This window comes from Boleophthalmus pectinirostris, unplaced genomic scaffold, assembly GCF_026225935.1.
Source record: "Boleophthalmus pectinirostris isolate CB_2022bp ecotype Guang Dong unplaced genomic scaffold, ASM2622593v1 HiC_scaffold_2, whole genome shotgun sequence".
Taxonomy (NCBI): domain Eukaryota; kingdom Metazoa; phylum Chordata; class Actinopteri; order Gobiiformes; family Gobiidae; genus Boleophthalmus; species Boleophthalmus pectinirostris.
In genome coordinates this window covers 16,060,736-16,073,174 of record NW_026571152.1, presented here as the reverse complement: position 1 = coordinate 16,073,174, position 12,439 = coordinate 16,060,736, and the positions used below count along the sequence as shown (strand labels likewise).

The following is a 12,439-nucleotide window of genomic DNA, read 5'->3' as shown; positions in this document are numbered from 1 at the left end:
ATACTTTTTCTCATTTACATTGCCGATCATCCACACTGTTTCTCCTGTTGTGTGTGTTTTGCATGTAGCCACCTCCTGCCTCCTGTCAAGACCTGCCCTGTGTTCTGTGTACGAGCTGTGATACAGAAGTCAGAACAGAGATTCCACATTAATAATGCATGTGCCTCTGTGACATACTGTTTTTATTGAACTGTGATAGCCTAGCACCTGTGGCTAAGGAAACCACAGCAGGTCAGAGGTCACCGTTATAAAGAGACTGTGTTTCTGACTCTGGATTGGGAAGGAGAAAAATATCCAACTAATTGCCTTTTCAAAAAGACAATTTCAGAACTTGTTTGTAGCGGTAAACAACAGAGTAATAAGGTTTCACAAATAAATAAGACCAAAAGCACACAGGAGATTTGGTGGTTTGCGAAGTGCATTAAAAGGCAGACTTTATGATATGCAACTTCCATTCCAAGTATTGCAGATGGGTTTATATTACGGATAAAGAAAAAAAGTACCAACAAAACTGAGTGTAGCAATGTACTGTGATTTAATGCGACTGAGGCTTTAAAGGTGGTCGTCTGAACAATTTTGTTAAAGCTCAAGTTCAAGATGACTTCAATCCATTCAGTCTTCTTCACTATAAAAACGATAAAGTCCAAGTTTGACGACTCTAGCCTAAGCTTTAAGACAAATAAAAGCATACATTTGTGACAAGATATTGTTTAATGCCTTAACTAAATAGCATAACTTTGAATCTTTTGGATATATTTCTGAATTGGTAGCCCTTGAACAATTTAATAATCTGAAGGTACATTCAGACTGCAGAGCTTAATGCTCAATTCAGATTTTTTTTGTGAAATCCGATGTGTTTGCAAGGTCGTTCACATTTCCAATTAAATGCGACTTGTATGTGACTCCAGTGTGAACATTAGACGGCCCAAAAGTGTCCCACATGCGCACTGGAGGACGTGACGACGTCAACCACAGCGAGCGTGCTCTGTGTTTACGGAAGTTGTCCAAACATGGACACGAGCATTGAGCACCTGGTGATTTTAAAGTTCCTCTCATACCGGAACCAGAACATGAACAACTTACTTGTTGTAAGGAGGAGATTGAGAAGGAGAAGAATGAGGTTTTTGGCTATGGCGTTTGGTGGGGCAATCCGTTGAAAAGAATGTGTGGAAGTGGAGACGTAGCCAAGAGTGGTGGGATAGAGATGTGCTTCGCTTCAGTGACACGGAGTTCATTAACAATTTTCGTATGACGAGAAGAATGTTTGTGTACATTTGTGGCTTGTTGATAACGTGTAGGTCGGATGAATTTTGGATAATTTCAGCCCTGGAATTGCCAATCTATACTGAAATAAAAGAGCTGTCAATTTGAAACCTACCACTACACGACATCACAAGCTGGAACAGAGCATTTTATGTTTTGGGGAATAATAAAAAAAAAAACAGGATTACTTGCACATATGTGAATGAAACAAAACACAACTCTGGGTGTATTTTTGAGGTAACAACATAATAACATGGTTTAAAGCTCACAAGAATCCATTTTGTGTAATATAGGAGATTGAACAGGTTATATTCTTGGATTTCTGCATAATATATAAAAACATACATCTTCATCTTTCATCAACAGTCCTACCATTCGTCCTTCTAACCACACATACTATACTGAAATGTAAAATGTCTACTTTGAGTTCCATCACTCACTTCTTTGTCATGTGCCGAGGTTGTCTGTCACTCACACTTCTATAATATGAGTCCATTTGTCTTTCCTGTCCTCTCCTTCCTTCTCTCCTCCATTCATCTCTCCATACATATCTAAGGCACTTTATATCACATAGATGTGCCTCAAGGTTATTCATCTCAATGGCATACAGCTATTAGGGAAAGATACGCTGTGAAATAAAACTGCAAGCATAATAAAGATGGATTGCATTTGAATAGTTGCAATTGGCAAATCACAAAAGCAGACATTTTAAAATCATTCATCCAATCATTTTCTCTGCTAACAACAAAATATCCTGTCTTATTTTGGAAGAAACCTGCAAAACCTGTAGTTTAGACCTCTACAAACATAATCTGAAACACATGCCACTGTAATATTAATGTAGCTTGCAGTCAAAATGTCATTTATAAGTCGAATGTTAACCGTTTGACTTGTTTAAAATGTTAGTTTTTTTGAAGAGTGTCCTACTATTAAAATATTTTTTTAAAGTATTATCAATCGTAAATCGCATTGCTAAAACCCTACAGTGGGACTAAATACCTAGACTCCACCCAAAACCACAGAGCAAATATCTATTCACGCTTACGTCACAAACCAGGAAGACGTTTGGAAAGACGCGATCACAACTTCTGGTGTAGTTACTGACACTGGGCTCGCCTAACATGGATCTATTAAACCCGACAGTGATAAAACCCATTGAAGTAAACGTGAATAGCAGCAAAATGAAGACTGCATACAGATGTGCTGTTTGCAGTCATCTTGAATTTGGCGCCCTCATCTCTTCTAATCGCATGTACCCAGTGCGCTCGGAGTTGTGCGTCAGTGGGGAAATGATGAAAACTGAGGTATGTTTGTAATTGTTGATTAGATGAACGTAACGGAATGCTACAATGACATGTAGATGAGGAAAACTGGGGTTGGGAAGTTGTAATCGCATCTTTACAAACGTCTTTCTGGTATGTGACGTAAGTGTGACTAGAGCCTATAGAGCTGCCAGTTTGGGATGTACCTGGAGGACTAAAGGGGAGAGGGAGGAGGAGAGGAGGGGCAAGGTCTGAAGGTGGGATTGGTAGTGTGACAGGTATCCACACCTCAAACCCCGCCCCTGCAGCCAGGCATTTATAATCAGAAACAGCAGGCTATAACCAGAGCAGTCATGTGTGATGTGTAATTGAAATGTAATGGCCATTGAAGACAGCCCACACTATTTTTTGACTGCATATTTACCTAGTTTGCACTAAAATTGCCCAAAATGACTAGACAATGCTTCAAATTTAGTGGCAAAAAAAGCCAATTTAGTGTTTAGTTCCATTATATGGTAAGTTACTTAACTAATAAAATTCATATCAAAACTGGTTTCCTAAGAATAAGTAAACAAACTACACTGTTAAGCTAATTGGACCAAAAATTGTTTCACACAAAGTAATAAGTCTAGTATTATGCAATGCAAAATGTCTAGTATTATACAAAGTAATAAGTCTAGTTTTATGCTCAAAATATGCCAAAAATAAATAAATAAATAAAATAAATAAATAAATCAGATGCACTTATATCCATTCACTGGGTTATTGCATTGCTTTGTATTGAGCTAACATTCCAAATAGTATTGATTTGACCAATGACCATATTTAATTTTGAGTTACTTCATCTTCTGTATTTCCTGTACTGCGTTTCCCTGAGCTGTGAAAGACGTTTTACTATTTAGAGCATTGGTCATTATTTCCTCATCCCCATTCAGTGTTCAGCTACTGGGGCTAACTGTGGAAAATAGCTTCAAATCTGTGCTACTGCCCTCTCCAAGAAACACAACAAATCGTACAAACCAAGCCCAGCAAAATCGGAACCCCCCAGCCTTCTCATTACTGGACAATGGCATTACCACCTAAGACACTATACCCAATATAATTTTTTCCTTCTCTCCAAACAACATTGACTATTTGTATTCCCCGGCGTACTCCACCAGATACACTGCACAGGATATATTCATAAACATTCATACACAAGGTTTTTCCATGACTAATAAGACCACCACGGTGCTCCTTATACAGGCAGTGCAGAGCAGTGGGGAGGGGGCAGAAGAATGCATAAAAGATTTTCATAGATTCTGATAATGAGGGTCTCTCTGACCTATTTCTCCACTAACATGAATAGTGTAGTAGAGAGGAAATGTCTGTGGGCTTCGCCGTCATATTAACACGTCCAGTCCAGAGAAAACAGGAGATCTAAGCCAGGCGTCAAATTGACACACTTTGTACCTGAACGCTTGAATTTTAAAGAGGAGGTATTTTACTCCTGTATGGTATTTCCTGCAAACACATAACATATTTAGATCTCCATGTTATCTTTTCATTGCTTTGAAAATGCTATATTCATGGGGAAACAATGAATTATTATGTTTTATAAGTTTCATAGTTCCATAGTTTTTGTCCCCTCCTTTTGCTCTCAGTGCTAAGTCACTCCCCCTTCAGAGTGCTATCACAACACAATCAGCATGCATGCCTCTAATGCAGGGGTCAGCAACCTTAAATACTCAAAGAGTCATTTGGACCATCTCCCACAGAAAAGAAAACACCCTGGAGCCACAAAACCCTTTTGACATCTAAAATGAGGAGAACATCACGTATCATTTTTTAACCTGTAAACTATAGTGTGTTGCATTTATGAAATCAACAAAATGCTACAGAGAATATATGTCCATTCATATACCTGGTCTATGCGTATGACCTGCAGATTTCTAATCTCTGATGCACAATATATTCACAGAACAGACTCATCATCAGCAGCACATCAGCACACAGTCACAGAGAGAACACATCATATATTCCACTGAGTCGTGTCCTTTAGTCTGACAGAAGCTGAACGCATCGGTGGCACAAGATAGTTAAGACAAGTTTTTTCAGCAAGGATAGTTTATGCCAATGAACCACGCGGTTTAAGTTTTGTTTCTGTAAAATGTAAACAAATGTGCTCAGAGCTGCATTAAACAAATTATTAGTCAATGTCTATTTGAGTCTTCCTCGCAGGAAATAAAAATCCAAACTTAAATTATCCACCCGTAGCGAACCAAAAATACCGTCTGCTTCTGTGTTCCAGCATCATTTTATCATGTGTAGCAGACTCATCAGCTGTGAAAGCAAATTAATCTGCCCACGTAGCATTAAACGTTCTGTTTTCTTCAGAAACTTTCCTTTTCTCAGATTTATCCACCATTTACCTAACAGGGGTCAAAAAGCTCTATAAATCATGCTGCTGGTGTAGGTGCTGGTTAGTCTGGGCTGCCAGATCTGTGCCAGGTGCCGCACATCAGTGGCTTTGACACATATTTTGAGCGACAAAAATATTAAAAGCATTTTATTTGAATGTTACAAGATCACCATTATCTACAAATTTAGAATTACATTTAAAAACAAACAGACTAAAATAAAAATACATTGCAATTAAATACTCATACAACACAGCAGAAGGATGAAAGAGCCACATGCAGCATCAGGTTTGTGAAGTTGTTGTGTACATTTTTGTATTATGCTTCTAACCGTGAGGAGGGTTGGGCCAGGGAGAGATCGCTAAATTACTCAAACTTGCATGGATGGCATAAAACCTCTTCAGGCATGTTTTTGGTGAGGGAACAATGTTGGTAACATGGTAGAAAGCGAACACCCCATCTTTAACTATTGGAAAGTCATTCTATCATGAGAGACTTTAGAGATACATAAAAATGAGTGACATGCATAATGAGTCCTGCTGCTGAGTACACACTTTTTTGGTACCTAGTTTGCTATAAAAGTGCCCAAAAAAGGACTCAGAAAAGTGAACAATAGGGCGATGGGCTTTCTCCATGTCTGTTTGCTCTTAGCATTGAGCCGCTGGCAGAGCTCATTAGGATGGATCCTCGTATACAGGGTATAAGAGATGAGGCTAATATACAACACAAATTAGCACTTTTTGCTGATGACATTTTATTATTTCTGGAAAACCCGCTTACCTCCATCCCACCTCTGCTACAGCGACTCAGTGAATACAGTGCTGTGTCTGGATATAAGGTTAATACAAGTAAATCAGAGGCAATGATGGTTGCTGGTGAATAGCCTACTGAATTAAATAATCTGGTTACATTTAAAAAATCAACCAGGGGATTTCGGTACCTTGGAATCAATCTCACACCTAAAATTTCACAACTATTTACTTGTAATTATGAAAGATTAATTAACGATGTTAAAAAAGACTTAAACAAATGGGATGCTCTACCTTTATCATTCCTGGGCAGAATAGAATCTATTAGAATGAATATTCTACCAAAATTCATATTCTTATTTCAATCTCTCCCTACATCAGTACCACAATCTACATTTAAAACACTTGAAAAATTTATATCCAAATTTATCTGGCAAAATCGAAAACCAAGGATACGACTGAAAATATTAATGACAAAGAAAGAAAAAGGAGGGCTTGGACTCCCTGACTTAAAACTTTATTACTGGGCATCTCAACTTCGAATATTGTCAGCTTGGGTGGTCAATGATCCCGAGATCTTATGGATTTCTATAGAACAGAACTCTATACCAGGATTGTTAATCCATTCTCTTCCATTTATGGGCCAGCACTTATTGAAAAAGGTTAAAATTGATCATCCTTGGATTTTGCAAACACTAAGGATATGGAACGTAATTCAAAAACAAACTAGAGGTGTGCCAGGGCTTTCTAGGGCTATGCCCATTGTAGGTAATATAGAATTTCTACCATCCATGTCAGATGGTGTTTTTTAAAAGGTGGGCAGACAGTGGTCTGGTAGTTATTCACCATTTATTTAGTGGACAAACATTTAAATCTTTCTCACAACTACAAGAGCAATTTTCCTTGCCCCAGAATGACATGTATAGGTATTTGCAGATTAGAGATTATTTGACAAAACATCCACAGTGGGATGTTGTAATGAGAGAGCCTACTAATATAGAAATGTATTTTGTTAAACTGTTTGAAAAAGAAACCAGAATGAAAAAAATCATATCCTTAATGTATAAAAACCTATCTGAAAACATATCAGATAATACGCTCCATGTTAAACATCAATGGGAACTTGAGATGAATGTGATTATAACAGATGAGCAATGGGAAGATATGTGTTTATATTGTCACAAAGGAATTGGAAGTCAAAACTGGAGAGAGTTTGACTGGAAAACAAAAATCAGATTTTTCAGAACTCCACTAAGGACATTCATGATTAAGACTACCACCACCAATAAGTGCTGGAGAGGATGTGGTATGGTTGGAGACCACACCCACATCTTTTGGGATTGCCCAAAGATAAGAACATTTTCGGAAAGTATCAAAAAGAAGACTGAAGATACAATTAGATCAGATATTCCAATGGACCCTCTGCTATTTTTGCTTGACTTATATCCCAACTCACTCACTGACAACCAACAGTACATTTTACATGTACTTTTACTAGTGGCAAGAAAAATAGTGACCCTGAACTGGCTCAAGCCAATCCCACCAACGATTGCTCAATGGACACAAAAATTGAAGTACGTTTATCAGATGGAGTGTCTGACTGCCCAGCTTCAACTCAAAATGGATATTTTCTTGAGGCGATGGTCACGTGTACCATCTTTATTTGACTGAGTAGTTTTTTTTTCTTTTTTTTTCTTTTTTTTAATGCCCTGCCTGACTACTGTACTTAACTACATATGACTAGAGTTATGAGCCAAATCTCGACACTTGTTTTTGTTTGTTCTAATGTAAATTGCCTGTTATTTTGTACTTTTGGCAATAAAGTTCAAAAAAAAAAAAGAAAAGTGAACAATGCTATTTACAATTAGTCAAGTCAACGTGAGCAAGACTGTTGAGCTCGATTAGATGCAGACAGCACACAGCAGTCTCATTTTGAACCTAAGACCTGCTTTTACAATACATCTTTAAGTTTAGTTTTTAGCATTTTTCTGAGTACAGATAATCGTAAAAGCAGTCAAATGAGGTCGCTCGACTCTTAAAATATTGCTAATGTATTCAGTTTTGTTCTCCACACTCCACAATTCTAAAAGATCGTCTCACTGCTGATTTTAACGCCAAATTAAGTGATTCAAAAGCTGCCTACACAGTTATAATGCTAAGCTGTCTGAGCATACTGGCAATATTGAAGGGTCCTCCCACCACAATGTCTGGTCTGGAGGAGGACGGAGGCACTTTCCAGCCCGAATAGCATCGAAATTAATACAGCCATTCATTATCCCTACTATAAAATGTGTTTCTTATGATTTTATGTGGGCTTGGAGTTTAGAGTATTCCAGAAAACCCAATATGATTTGATTTGCACAGATGGTGGAGTGGATTTTTACATGGCACAAACGTAATATGAATCATTGCAAAGAATATATATGTGGACTTATTAAAAGTTTAGGAAGTCTACAAGGTCATACTTATTTTTTTTAAAAAGGGAGTATTATACAAAATCAATGTTATTACAGCTTTTCACCATGTTATAATGTCGTTCCCTCATCAAAAATATGCCCTTTGGTTGACTCGCCCGTTTAACCTTATTTGGAATTAGAAAATAAACATATTTGATCATTTTACCTCATGCGTGGACTAAAGCTGCATTGCTTTTATTTTAGAGGGGTTTTAAATGGCACCCTCACTTTTTCATTGCTTAGTCATAACATAAACTCTTACCAGTCTTACCAGCTTGTCAAAACAATGCTATTTACTGCTTTTTTATAAAGAAATACAATTCATATTATGCAGAATTGAGTTAAGCAATATTTTCGGTTTCTTATGTGGCCCCATGGAAAAAAATAATCGCCCACCCCTGCCTTAAGAAGATGTCATCCATGCATGTTTCAATATTTTAGTGATCTCTCCCGGGCCCTGTTTGCCTTTCATTAGGGTTAGCTGTAAGATTCTGTGCAAAGCTCAACCCACCTACCTATGTCATCACGACACTTCTCCATAAATATACAAAAATATGATACAAAACTGTACACAGCATCTTAACAAACCTGACACGATGTGCAGTAGTGTCACTATATGGGATGCATGTAATGAGATAGTGCTCTGAAGGGGGAGAGACTTTACTTTGTTTAAAACGCTTTGCACTGGTCCAAAGTAGAGCCCTGGGGACCTGATGCAAAACAGTGTGGACACATTTTGAAAGCTCATTGCGGGTGTGGGCGGGAGTGGGACTACACAATGCGGGAGCGGGCGAGTGGGATGATAAACTGCAGTCCCGCAAACTAAATATGAGTGTAAAGTAAAATATACAAAAGTTTCATACTACTGGACGGCAGTAGCTCAGTTGGTAGAGCATTCGTCCACTGATCTGAAGGTTGGCGGTTCAAATCCCACTCTTGACACCAACCATCATTGGTTGAGCGGTCAGATCCGCTGACCCACAGGTTGGCTGGTGTGATTCCAGCTCCCACAGATGAATGCTGTAGTTGTGTCCTTGGGCAAGACACTTAACCCACAGTGTCTGCGTACACGTGTGTGTGAATGGGTGAGTGGTTCCTTGTTGTAAAGCGCTTTGAGTGCCTTGAAGGTGGAAAAGGGCTATAGAAAAATGTGACCATTTACCATCATTTGTGCTGGATATTTTATTTAACATTAATTAAAACACTTTAAGCCTAAACTTGTGAATGTGGTTTAATCTCTCGCACATTCCTTTCTGCTTCTCCTTGTTTGATAGAGCTTAAGAAAGCAAACATCCCCATCCATCCTGCAGGATTTGCGAGCGGGAGCAGGACAAAATATCACAAATGTGGGCGGGAGTGGGACTGAAAATTATAATTCTTTGCAGGCACAGGAAAATTCTGTCCCGCTCAGACCTCTAGTCCTAAGTTACGCCTCACTCACGCAACTTATGCATTCTGAGCATGCAATTATTTACTGCGATGAGTTTATAAGCACTTTTCACCACTTGCAGAGACCATAGTGGAGTTTTGCTGTTACGCTAAAATTAACTAGTATGCTAATGAGTACTTCCTGAATACTAGATAATAAAATGCTTTATAATTAGATGCAGACGGCATGCAGCAGACATACTTTGACCTCAAGAAAGAATCAGGTACAGAGCCTATAAACGTATCTATTGCCATGGAGACTTACACTTGATGACACCAGGACAAATTACAGGTCCGATTTGTGGAGAAGTGATGCCACTCATAATGAGAATGCACTTTTTCAAGATATTTTTAGTTATAAAAACACCTGACTATATGCCGGATTGATAAGTTTAATGCCCTACTGTGGAGCATTTCAGACAAAGTAATAACACCTCCATGGATACAAGCAACAATCTTACAAGCAACCCTTGACTAGAAACGTGTATGTACTATATATACTGTTACCAGCCAAAACCTATCCAATGAAAACCATCTGATGCTAACATAGTAATTAGCGCAGTGTGGACTATTATTCCTCTAATGACAAAAAGTAACGACCTCTTAAATAATTCATAAGCCTATAACGAACATTTTATGGCTAATTTACTGCCCGCTATCAGAGACGACTTTATTGGCAACAGCTAAATCAGTAGCACAGTGTTTCCCACACTCTGCTACATTATCCCAGTCTACAAGTGTCACAATACTAAAATGTTAATGTTCGATTTTTTATTTAGACAGCAGAATGTCATTTTCAACATTAAATCATAGTACTTTCTTTTTTTCCACCATATCGCCTTAAATCTGTGCAATCCCTTAGTCTTCCAGGTAGGTTTCATAGAGGTTCATGGGCGTAAACTAGATCATGTGCTCTTATACTTGTTCTGATACAGCTCAAGATCATTCTAAAGTTATTCAGGAAAGGTTAATTTATGTCCTGTGACTTTTAGTATCTCACTCCAGTGACTATCTACTTTTCAATACTAATTTCAGTATCGATTAGTGTCTGATTTTCAGTGTTTTTGACAAGCCTACAGTCTAGAGGTCAAAGAACCGAAGAGATGCGAAAGAGGGGCTATGAGGCATTCAGGGGCATCTAGTAATTTAGCATTAACAATAACATGTTGCTATAATTGCCAATAAAAACTACTACCATACATATAATAACATTTTTTGATAATTAGATATCAAATTTATGTTGAGCATTTCATTTTCGGTCATGAACTGCATTGCTCCTCTTAGCTCAAATAAACACAATAAAGCTAGTTTCAGAAAATAACGTAATACAGGCCCTTTAGACTAGGGTCAGTAATCCAGTTTTCCTCCTTGTAATAGCATAATATGAGTCCCTGTTCAGTATGAGTCTTACAAACAGTATAACAGTAGTGCGCTTACCTCCAGAGCGGCTGACCTGTTCCTCAGAAGCTGCTCGATGTTTCTTGCTGCTCGGTCCACCAGCTTGTCTGCGTCATTCTGTTCTATCGTGTACAGATGCTGGTTTCTCAGGAAGATCTGCACAAACCACACAGGAGAGGGTGACAACTACAATTCCCGGTTTAATGTGCACAGTAGAACATCTGATAGAACTATGGTATTTATACTCCTGCACTGAAAATAAATGACACCACTTTGTTATAGGGATGTAACAAGAACCAATATACCGTAGTATCAATTGGTCAAAGTTCTCACAATAATATCATGGACCATCACAATACAATACATCTCTCGCGTGGCGGTCTGCGCATGTAAACACTGCCGAACAACTGAAGAAAGTGGGATCGGTGCGCGGCTGTCACCTGCGCCGCGCGCAGTGGTACGTACGGAGAGAAAATAGCGCCAAGCGATTATGAGATCTGACTTTTTTGGCGACAATGGTTTGTGATGCAAATGTATCACTCTTTTGAACACATATTGCTTTGAGAAGAAAAACGCTTTAGTATGCAGTCCCCACACAACTTGCCGAACTACTTTCCTCAGCACCAAAACGGGCCAGTATCTCGGCTCACCGGACGCTTTCGGGGTAAGTCGGTGTGAATGCACAACACTGATGATGGGATGCCATACAGATTTATGTCAAAAAATCCGAACTATCCCTTTAAATTAATAGTTATTGTGAAGCAATGGCTAAAAACAAAGAGGGAACTACATAGACCATGATCCTTTGCTCTGTTTCAGTGTAGACTACATGAAGAAATAACTCTTCTAAATACTTTGGAATCTTAGTTTTTTTTATTTTTTATATATATATACTGTAATATACCGTACCGAGAGATTTGGATATTGTTACATCCCTACATTGCTAAGACATGGATTGATTTTATAATAACTTATTTGACACTGGTTCACAATATACAATTGAATACAGTGATTTACTATATTACTCATATTATCTAGAAGCCGATCCAGCATATAATAAGCAGAATAAGCAGCTGCTTTGGACCCTGAGGCCACCAGAAAGCCCCCAAGAGCACATCATTTTTATTGCAAATACTGATTGTAATCTTTTATTGGAGACAGTGGTCACAGTTTTCAGTTTGATGCTGGTAATATAAATCAAAATAAAAATTGGTCAAGCTGATGACAGTGTGCTCTAAGAATCTGTGAGATTTTTTTCCCTGATTATGTGGTGATCAGACAAACTTGCTAACATTGTTCTTGTGTTAGTTTAGTTTCCTGTGTTGCCTGTGAACCATCAAGGAAAAAGTGGACATTTACAAGAATAGTTGTACCTTCTGTAAAATAACACTGCAGAGGTCAAACCAAGCACTTCTACGGACAGAGTTCTGGGTTTACAATGTTCCTTCAGCCTGTACATAATTAAACTAACTCTTTTGAACAAA

General features: G+C 38.2%; 1 protein-coding gene across 1 annotated transcript in view; it reads right to left on the bottom strand.

Moving 5' to 3' along the window:
* Positions 1-12,439, bottom strand: part of LOC110166803 (voltage-dependent calcium channel subunit alpha-2/delta-1) — a 182,812-nt gene that overhangs the window by 146,537 nt on the left and 23,836 nt on the right. Inside the window, 1 exon segment of the mRNA XM_055155850.1 lies at positions 10,995-11,111. Coding sequence (XP_055011825.1) covers positions 10,995-11,111 — 117 coding nt within the window.